General features: G+C 39.9%; 2 protein-coding genes across 4 annotated transcripts in view; one reads left to right on the forward strand and one right to left on the reverse strand.

Annotated features, from left to right (window-relative positions):
* Nucleotides 1-22318, forward strand: part of LOC116840336 (protein kibra) — a 79501-nt gene that overhangs the window by 5905 nt on the left and 51278 nt on the right. The gene's annotated exons all lie outside the window — the stretch shown is intronic.
* Nucleotides 9373-11405, reverse strand: LOC116840341 (dehydrogenase/reductase SDR family member 4-like). Its single transcript, XM_032806939.1, has 5 exons — nucleotides 11247-11405; nucleotides 10869-11046; nucleotides 9909-10133; nucleotides 9669-9803; nucleotides 9373-9565 (listed from the first exon to the last, which is right to left on the reverse strand). Exons 1-5 carry the CDS (start codon nucleotides 11360-11362, stop codon nucleotides 9395-9397), a joined length of 825 nt encoding a protein of 274 aa, XP_032662830.1. The 5' UTR covers nucleotides 11363-11405; the 3' UTR covers nucleotides 9373-9394.

Raw genomic sequence — 22318 nt, forward strand, 5'->3', positions numbered from 1 at the left:
GAGAGAGAGAGAGAGAGAGAGAGAGAGAGAGAGAGAGAGAGAACGGGCGGTGAATTCCTTATCAAGAGTTCGGGCGTTATCTAACGTTGTTCCGACGATAATTCCCTACAAAAATCTCGGCACTAAATTAATGCCAGATTAACGGGGTGCCGCTATCACGGAGGAGAAAAGCATCCCTCCCCTCAAGATAGCATTGCTATTAAGCTCCTTATATCGATAGCCGCCGCATGCCAACGACATTCTCCGTTGAATCACGGATAGATCTTACTCGTTCGCGCGCTCGCGCGTATCGCAGACGTTGCATTTATAGTCGCGATCCGCGTAATCTATGCCGCAGCGCGCTGCCTACGCCTTGGAATTCCACGCTCGTCGTGATGCCAGATGGGCGGGCATGTTCTCTCTCTCTCTCTTTCTTTCTCTCTCTCTCTCTCTCTCTCTCTCTCTCTCTCGCGAGGAGATTTTTATACAATACGTCACTCGAATTAGAGCTCTCTCTGTCGTGTTGTGTGCGGCCGGTGGTCGCGACGCGGCGCCATGTGTGCGCGCTGCTTAACTTCACGGAATATGTATTCGCGCGCGCGGGTATGTACGCGTATATATCCATGCCGTACACCGTGCACCGCCGGGTCTCGCGCCGTGACTCGCCGCGCCCGCATTCCATCCGCCAGGGCCGCGCTCCTTGAGAAAAACGCGAGAAATCTGGCGATCAGGCTCGGCTTCGCTTCTCGTCCCGGTCGACGCCGGGCGACCGCGCGAAAATCAAAACGGCGCGCGGCGGCCACTTCTTTTTTTCTCTCATTCACGCATTACTTCAGTACTTCTTAATGGACGAAAATTCAAATTCGACATGCATCGACTGAGAATAACGTGCATCTTGGATGCACATCGAGACGGAAAATATTCCTGTGATCATGATTAAGACTTTTTTACGTACTTTCAATAACTGAATTCGTTCAGATATACGGCAAAATCAAATATTTTTTTAGCGGGGAAAAGGGGATACATTTCAGTATGGTTTAATATCTTTTCTTTTGAGTAAATAGACATTTCTTGGATTAGTTCCGGTAATATCACAAGTGAAATTCAGATATCAAATATAATTCAATTATTTTAAAGTCATCAGTCGATAGAAAGTGAACATGTACTTATTTAAAAGCCTTCATTATTCATAATTTTATATTTTTATTTCTGCCATGACTCGAGAGAATTCATATCCCAACTTTCAGTACTTACTTAAATAGAAAAAAATATTCTTTCATTTTATGTGTGACGCTTGAAGTGTTATTAAGTTTTTTTGAAATTGTTACATTACCAGAATCCTGCTGAGAGAACCAAATCAATTTGACTTATGACTTATCCACGCCGTATAGGTGAATCATGTTACATTGGCACACATTTTATTTCTTAAGAAACTCGGGCTTCAATAATTTTCAAAGTATTTTACGATTATGTTTCATTTTATAAATAAAATATCAAACAAACTGAATAGAAAGTGAAGCGTAGGCTATTCATATTGTCATTTTATGAGACATTATATTTGTTAAATGATATGTTGTTTAATAACACGTGTCATACTTTTTATGAGTTTCGGATATTGGATTTTAAGTGCACTTGAATCTATTATATTCAAAGTACATTTATTATGTATATTCAAATAATTTTTCGTTATGAGAATGATATTAACATGAAGTTTAGAATTTTTTTATGTTATATAAAAATATATTCTCTATTTAGAAAAATATTATGAAATTTCATCGAAAAAGAAGTTTGTTCGTCTCTGTGTAGTAAGCAAACCGAATTTTTGCTTTAAATTAATATTCTTGATTAAAATAACTTATTAGGATACAGAATATATTTTCCGTAAATTTAATGGTTCACACTAAGAAAAAATGTTTGGCATTTGTAACTATAATCACAGAAAGATATTTGCTGTCAGTATGTAGTATTATGTAATCAAGAAAACTATTTTTTTTTTAATTTTTACTTTGTTTAACTATTTTTTTCATTGCGTGATGAACTTTCTCTTATGATTTGCGGATATAGAAGCTTACGAAATATTTGAAACAAGTTACACTGACTCGAGTGCAGTATTTCGCTGTGTGTACAATTGGACTTATTCACGATAAAATTTCGTTCTCCGCCAACTTTGCTGGCTCTGTAAAAGAAGGATCGCGTTGCGCGCTTTCAGCTGTTTACCGTTACACTGCCGTCAATGCAACCTTCTCCCCCGGCTAAAAGCCTAAGCAATTTCAAAATGAACTTGTTTTATTGGCCAATTTGTAAGCTGTCGTTTGGCAGTGCGAAAAAAAGTATGATTTACGATTGCCACCTCGTAAAAGTGCGCGTGCCGGTGAGATGACGCGGGACTTGCGGTTCCGTGACTTTTATAGCGCGAATAGGAGCTCAGGCTACGCGACAATGCGAAGGCCTGGATTTGTCGACTGCATAAAGGTGTGTTTGGGTTCCTACTTCTTATTTCGCACGAACCTCTGATCGGCGTGATATTGCGGACGCCGCGCAGCGGCCGAAACGCGACGAATTTGTAAACGATCGTTTTGCGCGATTGCGCGAACAACCGCCCCCGGTTTAACCCTTTCGCTGCGGAGGCCAAATATAAGCGCCCTCAAAAAGTAGCCTCTCATTTACGAACGGTGCGTATGCGTGGCCTGAAAAACTGCTCGTCACTTGCGAACGCCGCATATATGCGGCCGTGTAGGGTCTCCGCGCACATATAGGGTGAGACACTTGAATTTGCCACCTCGAATTACTCGTGAACTACCAGTTGTACGAAAAAAATGTTTCTAACATAATCGCATGGTTTCCAAAGGTGTGTAGGCTGATTTTAACGGTCCTACGTCTGTTTTTTTCTTTTTTTTTTTTTTTTTTTTTCTTTAAGAAGAGGCTTGTAAAGATCACTTCTGTTTTCTTTTTTTTCTTACAACTTAACGTAAATTTAGGTTTTCGTGCGGACACTTAAATTAGCACTGGTTCTTAGTACTATATCCCAGCGACCGACATGCGGATATCGTTCCGCGCATTGTGACGGGATTTTCGATTGAAGCGCCACTGTTAGAAGGTTAACCGGAGGAATGTGTGACAAGAAGCACGATGGAAAGGATCCAGTAGCGAGACTTTCCAATTGTGCACCGTATATTCGAGAAAGGGAAACAAGATCGTCTGCCGTCTTAATCCATCCGAGCTGTCCCGTTCACATGTATGAAGACCGACGTTAATTAATGGAGAATAAACGAGAAGAAACGAGGCACAAATATATCGAATGAGAACACAAAAAATGTAATTGTAGTTCTGAAGTTACATGTAATTGGTAACCTACGCTCGGAGAAACGACGAGCACGCGGTGTAGTCAAGACGGCACAGTCGACACAGATCTAATGGGAGCATATTTTTCGAATAATAAGTACGTGTAGTTGGCACTTTAATAATTTGTAAAAGAGAAAAGAGCATTGATAGTTCCAGTGGCACTCTTTGTAATTCCAATGTCTCTATTCTAATGTGCTCTCTTTGCAGTTTCTAATAGAAATTAAAAAAAAAGTTTCGTGTTAGTACAGAAGGTTGAACTGACAACAAATATCTTTCTGTGATTATAGTTACAAGTGCCAAATAATTTTCTCTTAGTGTGAACCATTAAATTTACGGAAAATATATTCTATATCCCAATAAGTTATTTCAGTCAAGAATATTAATTTAAAGCAAAAATTCGGTTTGCTCACTACACAGAGACCAATAAACTTCTTTTTCGATGAAATTTTATATTTTTCTAAAAAGAGAATATATTTTTATATATTTAATATCAAAAAGTTTTAAACTTCATAAATATCATTCTCATAACGAAAAATTATTAACCTATGCTCGGAGAAAAGACGAGCACGCGATGTAGTCAAGACGGCACGTCGACACAGATCTAATGGGAGCATATTTTTTCGAATAAGTACGTGTAGTTGGTATTTTAATAATTTATAAAAGAGAAAAAAACATTGACAGTTCCAGTGGCACTCTTTGTAATTCTGCAGTTGCTAATAGAAATAAAAAAAAAAAGTTTCGCGTTAATACTAGAAGATAAAAAATGGCAGAATAACGTGAAATTCCTTCTAAAGTGAAATTACAATAATTAAAAATTTTATATATATTTAGAAATATCATATCCAGCATTCGACACGGCAGAAATGTGTATTTTCCGCAGTTTCGTCTTACTCAAGTGTTCATACTTGAACGATTGGTTTCGCGATATTTTGAAATAATTCTAACTGTAGGTAATATTGCGACATTTCTCCTTTTTCGATTTCTTCGGTATTAAATGTGCAGAACTTCTTTGCCGGGGACAGAGAGCCGTGAAGAGCGCCGCTGGAACTGTCAAATGTCTTTACAAATTGCGTCGCGCCGGCTTCGCAGGCACACGAGATGAGATTTCGTAATCGCCGAATTTCGTCAGACCGGGGCGATATTCGCTTTGGTGGCGGAGCGAAGGAGCGCGTGCGGTATAGACGTGGAGACCAAGAGTCCGCGTGCCGGCTCCTATACGCATGTACGTAGCCCACGGCTACGTTGTGTAAGTGCACCATCCTACGGGGCCAACCGGTATATAACGTACCTGCAACCGGCCTGTGCCTAAAAATAGACCTCCGCCCGCTTTTAGTGCATTCTTTGACGGCACGGCAACGCGGGGGTATTACTCTTTCGACTTTTCGTATCAACTTATCACGCTCGTGAGCGTATCTCGTGCAAGCTCCTCGCGAGCTCGTTTATTTTTGTCGTATTGGCGGACAAACCTATTCCTACGGAGCACGATAACGCTGGACTCTCGAGGGCTATCTGCTTATTAGAGCTGTCGACGTTAGATGCGAGAGATAGGCGATCGTCCAGTCGAGATATATGTATTAAACAGTGACAATTTGCGCGCGCACAACGCTCCGTAAAATGTGTCCGGTGACGCCGTTTAGAGATGAAAAATTAGAGATGAAAAAAGCCGATAAGAACCTCGATGTAAATCGCGAAAGTCACTCGATCTATGAGTGAAATATAGAATATGTGTCAAATAGGGTATTATCTTCTGCTCTCTAAATTTCTTAAAGTGGAATCTCGCTTAAAACGGGTGAAAAATTAAAGATTTTTGCTCGAGACGACAGTGTCATTCGAAATCGCAAGAGTCAATGTTTTATTCAAGCTTGGAATGAATTCTGACTTCATATGAGCGAACGTTTCAATCGTTTAAAATAAATGCATTGATAAGAAATGCTTGAAAAATTACTTGTGAGGTGTAAGATTTATTTCTGCGAATAAATAGTGAAGATTTATTTCCGCGAATATAAACTGTATATTCCACAAATAAATCTTCAAGTATCTTTTCCTGTGACGATGGAACACGTCAGATTCCAAATTCACTCCTCAAGCCTTTTAAGCTGAATGAAAATATTCACTCGACGGTTCAGAATGGGTGCTTTCTATTTAATAACATAAGTCGACAAAAGCATCATTCTGTCTTTGTTCCATATTCAATGAATAACAAAGATAGGATGATGCTTATGTCGACTTGTGTTATTAAATGGAAAGCACCTAATATAGAGAACTCACTCTATATTCACAGAAAAATACACGGTAATAACTATAAGATGACAACAATGTGAGTTTTGTATTTATTATACACACATAAATAAATTAGTACTCACCAAATAAATATTTTCCAGATATCTTTTCTAGTAATGAGTATATTGTTTCCACTATTATATATTTGCTCTGTGTATATATGAGCGAGAAGTCACACACTTGATTTCGAGTAACTCGATGGATCAGCTGACTTTTCGAGTGAAATTTCACTTCCAGAAATTCAGAGAGCGAGAATTGCGCAAATATCATCTCGTCTACTGTAAGCACGACGAATTTCTTGAATCCGCTTCGTTTCTCAATTTCCGTGGATGCTTATCCGCGAGTAACAACGATAGATTGCGCGTAGATCGGCAATTCTATCTTCCACGTTGTTCTTTTACGTTCAGACTTGGCTAGGATGAGCTTTCGCGTTTTCGTTACACTGGAATAACAGCCGGATTAATCTGGCTCTATCTTCCGCGAGAGACGCGATTTGTGTTCCTGTTTTAACATTTACAATGTTGAAACTTGAACGCGGCGTAGCGCGGACACGGAGACGTTCCGTGCGTCGTTTCTCGTTCGTCGAAATCTCGAAATTTCATTCCTTGAAATGCATTCCGCTTTCCTCCTCAGCTTACGGCTTCTCCTCTTCTGCACTATCGTCGTGTCGGTCACCTCAGCAGACAGTAGCATTCATGCCTATACGTGATATATTATTATTATTATTATACAGGATGAGGCAGTAATTATTATTTGAATATCTTTAAAATATAAAAGTAGAAGAGGAATTTATCCATAACAGAAATTACATTTTAATTATAAAACGATCGCTTTTGTGTATCTTGCACTTTTTAGATAGATATTTTTTCTACTCTCATATATATCGAAGATATTCGAGGTAATATTATTTATTGTGACTCATTCCGTATTATATAATATATTATTAATACTGACTCTTTATGTGGTTTCCCCTACGTCGAGTCGTGTTTCGTTCTAGTCGACTCTATGAGCCACCGTTTTCTTAGTTAATCATTCAATATATACGGGAAGAATTTTATGGTAAACATTATAGTGAATATACTCTATTTTGTATACATTGACATTTCGCAATAATTCATTATCTTTTCATTTCATGTGTGTCACTTACATTTTAGAATACTGAAATATTCTATTAAAACATTTGCTATATTTATAGCGAAATTTATTATGTTCCTCAGCAAGATAGACCTCCAAGACAACATAATGTCTAAAATCTTACAAGACATCTTAACGATAATTTTTAAGACACCTTAAAGACATTTATACGTAAATCGTCTGAAAGACATCTTAAAGATGATCTTTAAGATGTCTTATGTCCCGATTTTAGACATTATGTTATCTGGGCTTATAATAAACTATAATATTGAAAATATATAAACGTATACCATAGGACATTGTCTTAAGGCAAATGAATTACCATGGAACGGGACCGAGAAGAAAAGTCGAAAGGAATTTGTGAGCCGTAAGAAATTAATATACTCTTCCTCTTTCGAAATCAATTCGAGCCGCGAAGGGTTAATGTATTCTTTCTCCTCGCGCGTGGTAGCTGTTTGATCGTTGCTTTTACTAACGGTAGTTCTGCTCCCACTGTTACTTGGTTATTGCAGCATTAACGTACAAATTCCTCGTCTCTCTTGCTGTCTCTTTAATATGACGGTAGTGTTACGCCAGCCAAATATTTATCATACTCCGGATTACGTCACGGACAACGGCGATACGCCACGAGGGAGCGTTGGCGCGACTGACGTGCGTCTCGTTTTTGGTTCTTTCTCTTCTTGCGCGCGCCAAACGCCGATACGCACGCGTAAGTCCGGTTATTCGAGCCCGGAGGGGACTCGCTGCCAAATATTTTCGCATTATGTATGTCTAGATAGGCCCGTGCCTTTCTTCGGACGTCAGCGGAGCGTGTACACGTAACACACGTCGCGCAATTGTCGATTATCGTCGGATAACGAGAGAGAAATAACATTTATACATTTACTTACGGCTGATTTTCCAGCAGCATTAATAGTCGTTATTTGAAGTCCCTCTCAAGTGAGATACTCGAATTTCAGTTCAGAGTTAAATAAAAGTTTTTCAGTTGAATCGCGATTACAGATACCAGTGGTCTGTTCTTTTCAGCAGTGCAGTAGAAAAGGACAGATCAAATATCACCTTAAAGAGTATATTAATTTCTTACGGCTCACAAATTCCTTTCGACTTTTCTTCTCGGTCCCGTTCCATGGTAATTCATTTGCCTTAAGACAATGTCCTATGGTATACGTTTATATATTTTCAATATTATAGTTTATTATAAGCCCAGATAACATAATGTCTAAAATCGGGACATAAGACATCTTAAAGATCATCTTTAAGATGTCTTTCAGACGATTTACGTATAAATGTCTTTAAGGTGTCTTAAATTGGATATGTCATCCAATTCGACTGCAAAATTTGGATCTAACACTGAATAAAAATCTATCTCACATAAGACGGATTTTAAGTGACAACTATTAATATGATTTTACAAGTTAGATTTCGGTTTAAACTCTGTCACCAACAGTTTCTTTGACCAATGAAGATTTAAACTTAAATCGAAGTTCAAACTACTGTTGCAGAAAATCGAAAAATTTTGAATCTACCATTGGAAAAATAATTAAAAATGAAACATGCGCGTTTTGAACGTTAAATCGATACATGGAAGAGAGTTCTGGGTTTAGTCCGAAACGTTTATGTTATATTGAGAAAGAAATATCTAAAAAATAGTAAAAATCTATTCGATGATTAGGAAAGAAGTCATTTATTAATCAAATATGTGAGACGTAGAAATGATGCCTGTTTCCCGACAAGACCCTTCCGCGGCTTAACTCCAGAGGGCATACGATATTACACACACACGCGTGTTCACATATGTACGTGATTAAAGCCATGGCACGAATTGCGGGGCAGGAGTGTTCCCAAACTTGGAAATTCGATACATTCTTGCACCGTGACACGGCCGCATACCGAGGACGAAGGCAAACGGAGATTCTTGCGGAGGCCCCCGCGAGAGAGTGCCATTATTTTCTTCTCGGGATCTTTACGCCCCGGCATAAACGCCGCGGCAAAACCAGTCGTGTCCTCGACAAAACGCCCATTATGTCGTTAAAAATATTTTAAACTGTCATTAACCGCAATTACAATTTACGCTTTATGCAGCTACGCGCCTTACCGTAAACCACCGTCGCCATGTACGCAATTAGTCGCTCGTGGTATCGAGAGATGACCGAGGAACGCGAGAGATCGTTCTTATACAGTGTATTTCGACACGGTAATGACATCGTCGTTGAAGCGCAAATGAAATTTAGTGGGCGATTTTTACCCGATAACTTCGATTCTTTGAGACGTGCACAGAGAGAACGATTTATTGAATCAAATAAATGTTTCTTTGGAATAGTCCAAACAAATTATTTGGTTGATACAACAGAAATATGTCTTTGGAACTAAGCCGCAAATAAATATTTTTGTTGTGTCATATTTTGTTGTTTCAAAATTTCAATCAAAAAATTCGTTTGGACTGTTCCGAAGAAGCGTTTATTTGATTCAACCAAATCGTTCTCTCTGTGTACACGATATTCTTTGTATTTCAACGTTGCGATATGTCGCAAGTACGTCGCGAAAATTCAGTAGTTACAAATCGGCCGATAGTTCCGCAAACAATTTGCATATGTGATCTACGAACGCACGAATTGGAACGTACGAAGTGTATAACGATCGATCGAGTATAAAAGGCAGTCTAGAGTCGAGATTTCATTCCGCCCGCCACCACTACAGACTCGCCAGTGATGTAGGAAGCGTCGTCACTCGCTAGAAACGCGGCTACGCTCGCAATTTCATCTGGCATCCCCATTCTTCCCATACTAATACTTGACACGGCGGTCTCGCGTGCTGCCTCCGACTCGTATAACTGAAAACCGCAAGGAAGGGTGTGCACATACGGGAATGTTATTTCGACTTTAATTTTGCGCGAGAGATACGAGACGCCTTGAATACGACTACGGATAAAGTACCGCTTTGGAAAAGTTGGTCTTTATAACCCCCGGCGCAATGCAGTTTATGCGAATCCTATCGCACGCGAGATCCTCCGCGGTGGCTTTGCACAGCCCCATCAGAGCGGTTTTGCTGATTGAATATACGCCTACGATCTAGCGGAGGTGATTGTGTTTTTGAGATTTTGTTATTACAAGATGAAAGAGAGAGAGAGAGAGAGGGATTGAAGTGGAATTAAAATACCCTGAGAATGGACTCACGTCGATAGGCTGATACGCCGCCACTGAGGTCACGATAATAATAGAAGCTGATTTACTGCATTTGAGGAGCGGCAGGGATTCCTTCATGAGCAGGAAGGTCGACTTAACGTTGGTATCAAAAATTTTGTCCCACATCTTTTCTGTACTTTCTAGCACCGTGGCAAGTGCTGGACTAACAGCCGCGTTAAACACCAGGATATCTAGACCTCCAAAGTCAGCCTTGGTCTGCGAAACAGCGACAGCGTGATAAAGCAATCGGAAGGAGATATTGTACCGTGCAAGAAAATTGAGACATGAAGTTTGGAGGGAAAAATATCGCGTGTTGTGTGTTGTAAATAATTTCGGAATTTTTCAGGTAAAATAGAAAACGATTGTATTTCTCTGTCGTTGTAACTTCTCAAGAATGTATTGCCCACATATAGTCCCTGCAAGAGTAATTAAAAATTCGAAATAACAACATTTTTTACTTTGACATCACATTCGTGTTTGTGTGTGTGTAGTCTGTTTATTTTATATATTATTTAATTTTCCAGATTTGTTTTCATCATTTTCAAGGGCAATACATCATCTTAAGACAATTTATGATTTTTCGCCCACATTGTTTCACAAAATTATATAAGGGCATAAACATATGATAGTTTTATTTTACCTGACAAATTCGAAATCACTTATTACACAACCCACACTCAGAAAAAAAATATCTAAACATTAACAAATATTTCTTAGATACTGTACTGTATAAATATTTCTAGGTAGGTACTATTAACATATTTATTTAAATTAAAATTCTTTTCATTTAAATCGAATATTGTTTATTCGGTTTGAGTAAATAATAGTAATAGCATCCACCTAAGAAATATTTGTTAATTTTTAAATATTTTTTTTTAGTGCAGTAAATCGTGCACAATTGAAAAATGTGGAAAGATATCGGACCCAATCAATTCATTTGTCATAATATACTTTTTCAAGTAGATTTTTTCTGTCTGTCGTCTTTCCTATGTGGCACACGGTGCCCGAGACTTGCAGTTTTGCGCATTTGAGTTCCTCCACGGCTTTCTTCACGTTCGATTCCTTGCGGCTGCTAATCATTACCTTAGCACCTTCCTGTGCTAAACGCTTCGCTATAGAGAAACCTATACTGTGGAGATACAAAGCGTAACCTAAGCGCTGTATTCAAAGCATTGTTATGTTATCAGTTCCCGCAGAGAGAGAGAGAGTGCGACGTGTCAACAGTGGAAGATATTTTCGAGTAAACAATGTTGTATGGTACACTGAGGAAGAAAGAGAGAGAGAGAAAATAGAAGGAACATGTGCGTTAGCTGACATAATTTGATTTACCCATTTGTCGAGCCTGTCACGATTGCGACTTTTCCTTCTAGCCGCTTACACTTCACCATTTTGCAGGCGTTAGTGCTGCATTTTCGAACAACTTGATTAAATGCAACACGCAACATTGTAGAAATTGTAAGCAGATGTAGAGCAAACGTGTCACTTGCGATGGGCTGGAACAAACGCGTGTCACAGCGCTTTCAAACTTCGATAAACGATTTGACACATTTTTCTTGATGAAGTTAGGAGCGCATCAAATAGCTACATTCGCAAGTTTGCGGCATGAAATCTGTTAAGGAGTTAACAGGAGTCGAAGTGACAATATATGAGATACCCGACGTCATCATTGCAACGAAAGTTTCAAAAAAGATATAAGAATTTTTATTATATTTTTATCTTTCATATAAGAATATAATAAATGGGCAACATTTACCTTGTACTATCATTTCGTAGTTTCTGCCATAAAAGCAATTACGTAAGCAGTTGATTCACAATTGTGACTATTCACGAGTCGAAATTTCAGTCCTACTTTTGAACTGAACTTCTTAACATTTATATATTCTGAAGTAGTGTATGTTTAATACATGGAATTTTTAGTAAATTTAATAATTAATTCAGTACACGCAGTACATTCTCTTCATGAATATAATTAATAGAATGGTAAAGTTTCCATCATCGATTGTCTTACGTCGTGATGATCATGAAAGTCTGTCTGGATTTCCTCACGTGAGATATATCCGAATTTAAATTTAAAACCTACTCTGAGTTTTTCAGTTGAATCATATGATATATGTAATGTTATATCTGTAATCGTGATTCAGCTGAAAAAAGCTCACATCTCATTCTAAATTCAAGTGTGAATATTTCACTTGAAACTTGCCCCACACGAGACACTCAGATCTGAAAACTTAGAGTTAGACTTAAATTTTTTTATTTGAATTATAAATTTATTTAATTAATATAATTAATATGTGCGACACATACTTGTAATCGCGATATTAAGGTGAAAGCTTACTAACTTTGAGGTCCGTGTTAATGATCGTTACTTGAAACTTGTCTCAAGTAAAACACTGATATTTGAGTGAGTTTCAGTTACCCGAGCTGAAAATTTTTTTGTACAGTAACCGAGATCTCATTTCTCGTCGGCGAGCTTTTCGTCTGGTTCTCATTCAGTTATGCGAACTGAAATTTTTTTTCTGTGTATCTCACTTGAAACAAATTTCAATTAACGAGTATTAATATGGCTTTTGGTTTTCTCTTAAGGAGCTGTTGTTCGCTCGTTCGTTTCTCTCTCTCTCTCTCTCTCTCTCTCTCTCTCTCTCTCTCACACACACACACACACACACACACACACGTACAATCTCTCTCACTCTGTCAGATGGCCTCGTCGCCTGTTGACCAGGTGCGTGCGTGTGCGTGAACGATATATTCCGGTGCGTGTACGCGCGCGGCTCGCCGATATGTATGCGCGCTCGGACGGTGGCGACGGCGATCAGTGCCCTTGGGACAGAGCCAGGTAGCCGAAGAGACACCCACGCAACGCTCGAGTCGCATGCCCACGCATAGGTAGGTGCGCGCGCCCGGCATTAATCAGGCCCGTGTTTCACCTCCTGGCCGACCCGGTGGACGGTGGACAACAGCGCCACACCTGTCGAGCCCGCTCCCGCTCGAGTGAGCGAGCGCACGCACGCAGCCGGGTTCTCTCCGCTCTCTCGGGAAATCTCACAGCAGAAACTAATCCGGGGCATATTAATCCGCGCGTATCAACGGGGCGCGACCGTCGCGAATTTCTTTTTTTTCCCTTTTTCTTCCCGGAGATCGAACGAGATTAAGAGAGAAAGAGAGAGAGAGAGAGAGAGAGGGGGGGGGAGGGAGAGAGGGAGAGGAATGGCTCCTCGAGAATGCGGCGTGTCGATTGAAAACCAGATCCAAAACCAGATGGAGAACGGCGGCGACGTCGCTCGGCTGCCAGGGCGCCTACGCTTTTTAGCGTGAGCGTAAATCTTCATTTCGCCGGTATTATTGTGATGGGCGTCGTTTATTTTGGAGCACGTAAATAATTGCATCGCCGCGCGCGAGACGTCCTCTCAGACTTCGCGGGTCCCACCTTCTCGTCTGACAGCTCTCTTCGATCGATTCGAGGTCGATTTTCCCCCCGGTGTGAAAGCGCCGAGAAGGGGAAAACATTGACATGTTAGTATCTGGGCGGAGGATGTATGTATGTAAACTTGTGTGCTTTCGATACGGTTTGCACGGGAAAAAGGACATTCTCCTTTGGGGAATATCTTCATTTTTGACACGTTAATCTTCAGATAAGATTACATAACGTTAAACGAGGAGATAAGTTACTCGCAAGAATATATTTGCAATGAAAATTTACGTTCTTATTATTAAGCAATAATTTTCATTAATAGAAAGTACAAAAGATTTCTTGCGAAGAGAATGAATGCAATAATGCAGTAATATTCTTGCAGAGAGAATATGAATTCTTTCTTTGAGTACACGATAATGAAGCTTTTTTATTCGTCATAAGTATATTTTAAGACTATCCTCAAGCAAATGTTTTCTGTTGAAAATATTCATTACTTGAAAGAAAAACCAAAACTTATAAGTTTTTAATGATAGTTTGTGGGGGAAAAACCAGTCGGAATCGCAACTTGTTGATCGGAAAATTCGACGTCGAATCCCTTAAAGAATCTGCAGACAAGAGAGAGAGAGAGAGAGAGAGAGAGAGAGGGGAGTGGGAGGGAGAAGAAAGATGAGTCGTTACGGGATACGTGTGTAGCGCGACACTCGCCATGACGTCGCGACTTTTATTTATCTCGGAGAAGCGCGGCTATTACCCCGTATGGAGTCATCATCGTCGCGTTCATGGAGCTACAAAAATGTACACTTTAGTGATACCAGCGGCGGGCTCGAGCGATGCTCGAAGCGCGACATTAAGTGCCATCTCGCGCGCGTATATTCGCGTCGAGAGATTATGCCTCGCGGGATGTATGGAATGCGTATACGCGTGAAACGCGTCGCGCGGCGAATTTACGACTCTTTCGCGCAGCTCGGCAACGCACGAGCAACATTCATTCTGATACGGGCGTTTCTCTAATTAAAAAAACGCGCAAGAGCTCGTGCGTTTTAAGACCTTCCTTCGTATTAAGTGACACACATGGTTTTGCATTTTCTTCTCTTTTTCTTTTTTTTTTTTATGGCTCTCACCAACGCGCTTGCGTTGGTCGTAAATAATACGTGTATGCGCAAACGTGTCCCACGTACTCTCCTCGTCGATTATGCCAAAAAATTCACCACGGTATACAAATTCATTATGTCCTCTCGCTCGGTAGGCGATAGCTTTTGTAGCTCGCCGTAATTTGCGAAAAATCTCCCATATTTTGTAGCAACTTTTATGCTAGTCGAGGGGCTGGGAGCCCCTCGACACGCATAAAATTAACTAGAAACTAAAGCAATCAAAATGACGAATTTGTAATTTCTTATAAAAACTATTCAAATTTGTATTCAAATTTGTTGCTTTTTATATTTTTAATTAACGTTACGTAAAATTGAGAATATATAAAATATTATATATAACATTAAATATACCAAAAATATAAATAAAATAATTAAATATACTAATAGTAGACTAAAAATATTTTAAAATTATGTTAAGTAAAACTGAAGGAAGTAATTATTTTTCTTTTGCATTACATATTTTTTTTAAACTCTGTCATATTTTTGCACAGAAAAGAATATTGGGCGTGCGAGAAGAAGTCTCTGTTTCATATATTATAAGCTAAATCGTATAATTAAAAAAAAATAATAAATGGAATTAATTTGCGTATTAAAGTAACACACTGATTTTAAAATCGGAAAGGAAGTTCTCTGATGTCACTAAGGCACGGTCACCGTGTTAATAAGAACAGAGCTGTGTGTTGAAGCACCGGTGTAGCGTTGAAGACTCTTGTTTCACGAGGAACTGTAATTTCGATTTCTATTCCTTTAACACAACGCGGGTTTCTACTTTCCATCGCTATTAGACTGGGGTTTGCGACATTCACGAAAAGACTCTGTGTAGGCGTTCTTTCGTAAACGGCCGAGAGCGACAGGAATATTACTGTAATTTGTCTCGCGAGCCTATTGTTCCCTTCGTACGCAATGCACAGGTATGTACGTGACGGATTACGACCTAGGAAAATCTTGTACGCGCGGCCGGTAGCGCGTCTCATGACGCAAATGCTCGCGTTACAAGCGCGTCCCGTGTCTGCGTAAAAACAACTTTGAAAAATAAAAAAAGATTAACAATGTACGTACTCTCTTAAGTGAATAGTCACTGATATCAGTTATAAGTATAGCACTAAGCACTTTCATTACAACACTTATAACTGCAAATCAGTGTATATTCACTATTTTCAGTGATGTTTCACTGATTCATTTTAAGAGAGTGAGTCCTATACGGGGAGAATATATATTATGGTTCTTTTTTATATAAATCTTTTTCAAATTTTCCACTGTTTTTAGTGATCCACTCTCTTAAAGTGAATCAGTGAATAATTACTGGTATCAGTTATAAGTATAGCACTGAGCACTTTCATTACAACGTTTATAACTGCAAAGCAGTGTATATTCACTGTTTTCAGTGATGTTTCACTGATTCATTTCGAGAGAGCAGGAATAGACTGCCAGTAAAGTCCATTTTGCTAAGAGAAGTATAATAAAGCTCGATCTACAATGCTCTTCTTCACTTCCTGTTTTTTCCTGACACAAACTTTAAACCTTAAACTCAATTTACAATGTCCTCTTTGTTTTCTGTTTCTTGTTCTCTGCCTTTTTCTAACTTAAAGCTTAAGGTTTCAGTTTATCTCAGAAAGAAATAAAAAGAAACAGGAAGCAAAGAAGGCATTGTAGTTCATGTTTTAAGCCAGAAAGAGATAGAACAAAAAACAGGAATCAAAGAGCACATTGAAGATTAAATTTAAATTTTACTGGAAACACATTTTTATTATACTGTCATTATTCTTACCACAAAATTCCGTGTAGTGACGAAAGAAAGAAGAAATCGGCAGATCTCTCAGAAAACGATCCCGTTATTGTTGATTACGGGATTTTGCACTCTTAATATTCATTCTTCGCGAGTTTACGGAGGAAAAGATTCATGATTACCTCCAAGTACTGCAAAATTATACGCTTTACATAATTTTATACTAGGAAAGAAGATCACATGATTGATTATGATTGAGCTCACGTGGAAAAATTCATGATTGATGTTGAAAATCGCCCCGACCTTTTTCCTCAAAGAAATCCGCGAACGCTTCTTCTCGGTCTCGGTATTTGCATGGCTATGATCGTGCGACGGTGCACACGTTTGCACTTGCACAGTACGTGTGTTCGCGCGAATTCGCGTAACTTTGTTCCCTACGTGAATATGCATTTCGTGAATGAATCGACGCGGCTCTCTTTATCGCCCGCCGGCTAGAGTGAACGATCGCGCGCATTCCTAGCCTTATCGGCGTGGTATGAGGAACCTGTTATTATTGGTCGTTATAGCACTTTCTTAAGGCCGTGAAACGAACGTTAGAACCTCGTTAAGACGCCTCATGCCCCGGCAAGTTAAATTCCACCTATCTCTCCTAAAGGGATTAGAGGAGGAGATAAAAGGGGAGCGCCTCTCTCATTAATTATCATCGACATTTGAAGGATGATGGCCCTACGTTCCCCGCATCGCCGCGCATATTTTTGCAAATCGCGAATTTCATCACGGATGAGCGGCGTACGGTCCTCGAGCAATTTGCGGCAACGTGGAACGGCACGCGGCTCGTCCTTGATCTACGACTGGTGTTTCAGTTTAATTACGCCGGCAACGAACGCCCGCAAGCCGGTTTTCCTGCTCCACAACATGCAAAGAGAGAGAGAGAGAGAGAGAGAGAGAGAGAGGGGGTGGAGGAATAAACAGACAAGTCGTGTTTGTTGAATAATATAGAATATAAAAAGGAAGAAAAAAATGAAAGACATATCTCATTGTGAGAAAAAAGATAAAAAATATTTATATATAAACTAATCATACGTTTATTCTTACGTTAATATACATATCTTTGCAGTGAGAAAAAACATTATTCAAATGAGAGAAGATGTACATTTCGATTAAAACCGTAGTTTTTTGTAAAACCAATTGTTTGTTCCATTCTTGAATAAAAGAATTTAGATTTGGCTCCTCAAGTGGTATGCCCAGAAAAGTTGCATGGCAAAACATCGAATTCCATTCGATTTATTTCACTCTACTGCCCACTGTGATTATAAAGTCACAGTTTCGTCATTATCTCCAATATGAATGTCGATTTGTGCACTGAGGGAAAAATTATCTTAAAACCAACAAATATTTCTTTGATGGGTGCCATTAACATATTTACTTAAATCTAAATTCTCTTTATTTAAATCAAATATTGTCTACCTGATTTAAATAAACAATATTTGGTTTAAATAAAGAGAATTTAGATTTAAATAAATATGTTAATGGCACCCATCAAAGAAATATTTGTTGATTTTAAGGTAATTTTTCCCTTAGTGTGGCGATTCATCTTTCATTTGAATTGACGTTTCCGAAATTCCTTGTCGTCTTCGATCTCTTTTGATCTCTGAGCACGACGGAAAGAATGCTCGGCCTTGAGTAAAGTGTACGCGACAACGCCGGGGCCACCACCGGCGAATTTCGCGGTAATTCGCCGTAAAACAAACACGTCGTCGCCGGGCTTGCACAATGTCTGTCGCGAATTGGAACGTCCGTCATGGATCACCTAATAATGACGGAGGGAGCCCTCGTCATCGTGCAAATATCCGAGAGGAATCGACGGCGACGGGAGGGAGGAAGGGAAGGAGGGAGGGAGGGAGGGAGGGAGGGGGAGGTGGGAGTGGGAGCGGTCGCGCGGGACGGGACGGGACAGGAGTATACGGTCAGGCCCTGATGATGTTTCTGGGAATTACTTTTTATTGCATGCGAGGGAGAGAGAGACGGCGGCGGGGAGAGGGGGGGCGGACGACGCGTGGAGAGTCTCGGATGACGGCTGGTCTTTGGAATTCCAGCGTGCAGGAAATAAACGTCTGTTTACCGGCCGTCGTTCGTTGCGCAAGTTTTGTTTGCAGGTCGGAGAAAGACGCGCGCGCGCGTGCTGTCCTGGGCTCATATGTGTGTGTGTGTGTGTGTGTGTGTGTGTGTGTGTGTGTGTGTGTGTGTGTGTGTGTGTGTGTATGCGCGTGACGCGATGGATTTCGGCATAGTCGCCGATTACCGGCGAAATTTCGGCCAAATTCATCGACGTTGTTCGCGCGATTTCACTCTCCTTCTCCCTCTCCCCCCTCCTCTCTCTCTCTCTCTCTCTCTCACATGCACACACATGCACATACATCGGCGACGAATCGCGTTTTCGCGAAAGCAAAGTATCATTAGACACGTTATTGCATATTTAATGTCGCGAGCGCACACAGCCGAGCCGAAATAATAAATTATGACCGCGGGGAGAACGAAACGGGCATGGTAATGTAATCGGGAGTCGCTCACGCAACTGACGAAGCGGTATGCGGATTCCGCTCCGAGGCTGAATGCTAAACAATGTGTCTCGGGGTGTCTGGTTTCGATTTCTGCGGATGCAGCTTGAAAGCGCGGACGTTACGAACGCGTTAATCTCTCTCCTATCTCCCCTCCCCCTCCCTCTTCCACCACTTACCTCCTTACACACGCTCTCTCTTTCTCTCTCTTTCTTCCTATTAATAGCCGTTAATCAGTGTTGATTAAGGTGCAACGAAGTAGTTAGTATTATACGAAAGTATATCTCGTTCCTTTATATTTAGCCTTTAACTTTCACATGGCATACATCTCAATCTGGTACTTCCCGGGTTCGTTTTCGTCTTCGCTTATTTAAATTCCGTAAAAATACTAATAAAAATCTACAAGAAATTGCAAATATACTTTTAATTCCGTAGAAAAGAATTATGTAAAGAAATGATCGCGAATATCCACTCGAGTATTTTATTTTATTGCGAATGTATAAAGAAACCCGGTGAAAACATGGATTTATCTAAAAACTTGTAGGTCTTCCGAAAGTGAATTTAAGAAATTAACACTCTAGATTTTTCCTGCTCGATATTTCAAGGAAAAAAATATTTCAACTCGTCAAGCGCACGACAACTCTAGAGTATATCTGGGGAGTGTCTGAGGGACAAGGTCATCCTGTATGCGTGATGGTGCCAGCTTTCGCAAGCAGCTATCTCCATTGTCTTAACATTATCTCAATTAGCTTTTATTTGCGCCAACAAATCTTTTAAGTGCGCTCATTTGGGACTAATTGTGATAATTCTATCGGGTTTCATGGAAATTCTAGAAAATGGACCTTTTTACAAGATTTTACAACCAAGGTTGACGTATAAAAATAATGATTTTATAATTAGTTTGCTCGTGATGTGTTTTAATTATCGTAATCTTTCATAGACTCTTTTTTTTACACTGCTGTGTTGTGTCTCAACATCAGGAAGTTTAAACAACACTGTGAGTGTCTTTCCGCTATCATCTTGGCGCAAATAAATTAATGATTATTGATCAAATTAATTCTTTCTGCATTATTGAAGGCACAAATCAGCGCTTGCGAAAACTGTAGCAGATTCTTCCTGTAGTGTTCTTTTAATTCCAACTTTGACGACGAATTAAGTCACGAAATAAAGAATCGATCTGGCGCATCATTAAATTTTCGTCAATGGTAAAAAATGTCAAGGTTATAAGTCTCAACGAGAACTGCTGAGTGCCAGTGGATTTCGTCGAAGCGCTTTATACGCACGCATATCGGCATATCAAATGACAATGAGTCGCGTGCAAGGAAAGAACTCCCGCGGAGTCGCGTTCGCCGGTAGAGAGAGAGAAAGGAATGCGAGGTTCGCCGGATGTAGAACTCGCTTTCCGGAAATCTCTCCAAGCTCGTGTAGGTCTGTGAAACACGTATAGGTGCGTTGCACCGTAGACACACTGCGTATTGTCGACGTCAGAAGAACACTTTTTTTTCTTCTTCTAACAAGAAAATCACCGGAAGTGTCCCTCAACGATTTTTGATGGACTACGAATGTGTTGTAGAGCGGCGAAAACGGGACATATCTTTTATACGTTCATTCGCACGTCCAGGATTTGGAATCACTTCTCGGAGAAAATTCGACAAAATCAACTGCAAGTGAATATTTTCCAAACCGTGAAAGGAAAATTATATATTTTACATATAGAATATGTATTTTTTATGTATACATAGGGAGAAAACAAAATGACAAATAATTTTTGTATTGATAGCCGAACATATAATTGGGTACGATTGCAGAAAAATAGTAAAAAATATCTATAAAACGGAACATATCTTTTATACGTTCATTCGCACGTCCAGGAGTTGGAATCACTCCTCGGAGAAAATTCGACAAAATCAACTGCAAGTGAATATTTTCCAAACCGTGAAAGGAAAATTATATATTTTACATATAGAATATGTATTTTTTATGTATACATAGGGAGAAAACAAAATGACAAATAATTTTTGTATTGATAGCCGAACATATAATTGGGTACGATTGCAGAAAAATAGTAAAAAATATCTATAAAACGGAACATATCTTTTATACGTTCATTCGCACGTCCAGGAGTTGGAATCACTCCTCGGAGAAAATTCGACAAAATCAACTGCAAGTGAATATTTTCCAAACCGTGAAAGGAAAATTATATATTTTACATATAGAATATGTATTTTTTATGTATACATAGGGAGAAAACAAAATGACAAATAATTTTTGTATTGATAGCCGAACATATAATTGGGTACGATTGCAGAAAAATAGTAAAAAATATCTATAAAACGGAACATATCTTTTATACGTTCATTCGCACGTCCAGGAGTTGGAATCACTCCTCGGAGAAAATTCGACAAAATCAACTGTAAGTGAATATTTTCCAAACCGTGAAAGGAAAATTATATATTTTACATATAAAATATATATTTTTTATGTATACATAGGGAGAAAACAAAATGTGTGACAAATAATTTTTGTATTGATAGCCGAACATATAATTGGATATGAATGCAGAAAAATAGTAAAAAATATCTATATTAAGTTGTAAACTTTTTACGATTTTATAATTGTTTATATTTAAAGTTTTTTTTTTAATCTTTTTCTGCACCCTAGTTCAATTTTACTTTAGATTTCATGTCACTGAGGACGCTTCGAATGGGGATTGAAACGTTGATCACTTTTGATATCTGAAAGTATATACTTGATTACACACACATATTCTGGCAACAGCGTTTGACACTTACTTGTCTAGTATTTCTTTCTTTTACAACGCGTATGTGCATAGAAACCGCAATGTAACCCAGCATTTATTATCGTCAATTTGCTGTACTAAGGTGGCCAGATTTCCCGGTCCCGGCTAGCATTCGGGAAAAGCCGAGGGATAGGCTGTAGGCAATCGGGACGTCCGATCGCTTCATGTACAGACGAAGAGCACGCATGTCGAAAAATATATGTCTGTCGCGTCGCGTCGAGCCGCTGTCGATGCGAAACGCTCAGCAGCCGCTGTTGCAACTCGCCATTTGCATAACGTGCAGAACTTAACGCGTTCACGCCGAGCGCGCTCGGCGTAGTTTTATGGAGTAAGCGGCGAGGGGACACATGCATAACACAGATCGACGGTACGCGCGAAAGTATGCACTTTCGCTCTCGTTCGTTCTCGGCAAGATACGTGAAATTTCACGCGTTCGCGTGCGCGTGCGTGCGTGCGTGCGTGCGTGCGTGCGTGCACGCGCTTTCATCCGATCGATGATCGGCAGGCCGATTCGTTAAACTTCGCCGTACGTCGCTTTAACCTTGGCATACCGTAGCCAAGTGTCGACGTGTGTATAGTGCGCACGTTCGGTGTTCTATTTGCTTCCCCTCCCTCTCACCCTCCTCTTCCTCCCTCCCCCTTCCTCCTCCTTCTACCATTCTTACATCGTGGACCCTTCTCCGGGCTCCTCGATGTACATTCCTGACTCTCACCCTCCTTCCTCCTCCGTTTCGCGCGCGGTCTCTCTCTCTCT

Source organism: Odontomachus brunneus, unplaced genomic scaffold (assembly GCF_010583005.1).
Source record: "Odontomachus brunneus isolate Ranch 3 - 2012 unplaced genomic scaffold, Obru_v1 Obru_scaffold_009, whole genome shotgun sequence".
In the NCBI taxonomy this organism is placed as follows: domain Eukaryota; kingdom Metazoa; phylum Arthropoda; class Insecta; order Hymenoptera; family Formicidae; genus Odontomachus; species Odontomachus brunneus.

Coding starts and splice junctions, on each gene's coding strand:
- LOC116840341 (XM_032806939.1), bottom strand. CDS start 11,362: ATGTTGCGTGTTGCATTTAATCAAGTTGTTCGAAAATGCAGCACTAAC. Junction 10,134..10,868: donor GAAAAAATCTACTTGAAAAA/GTATATTATGAC, acceptor GCTGTTTCGCAG/ACCAAGGCTGACTTTGGAGG. Junction 9,566..9,668: donor AGACCAACTTTTCCAAAGCG/GTACTTTATCCG, acceptor TGCGGTTTTCAG/TTATACGAGTCGGAGGCAGC.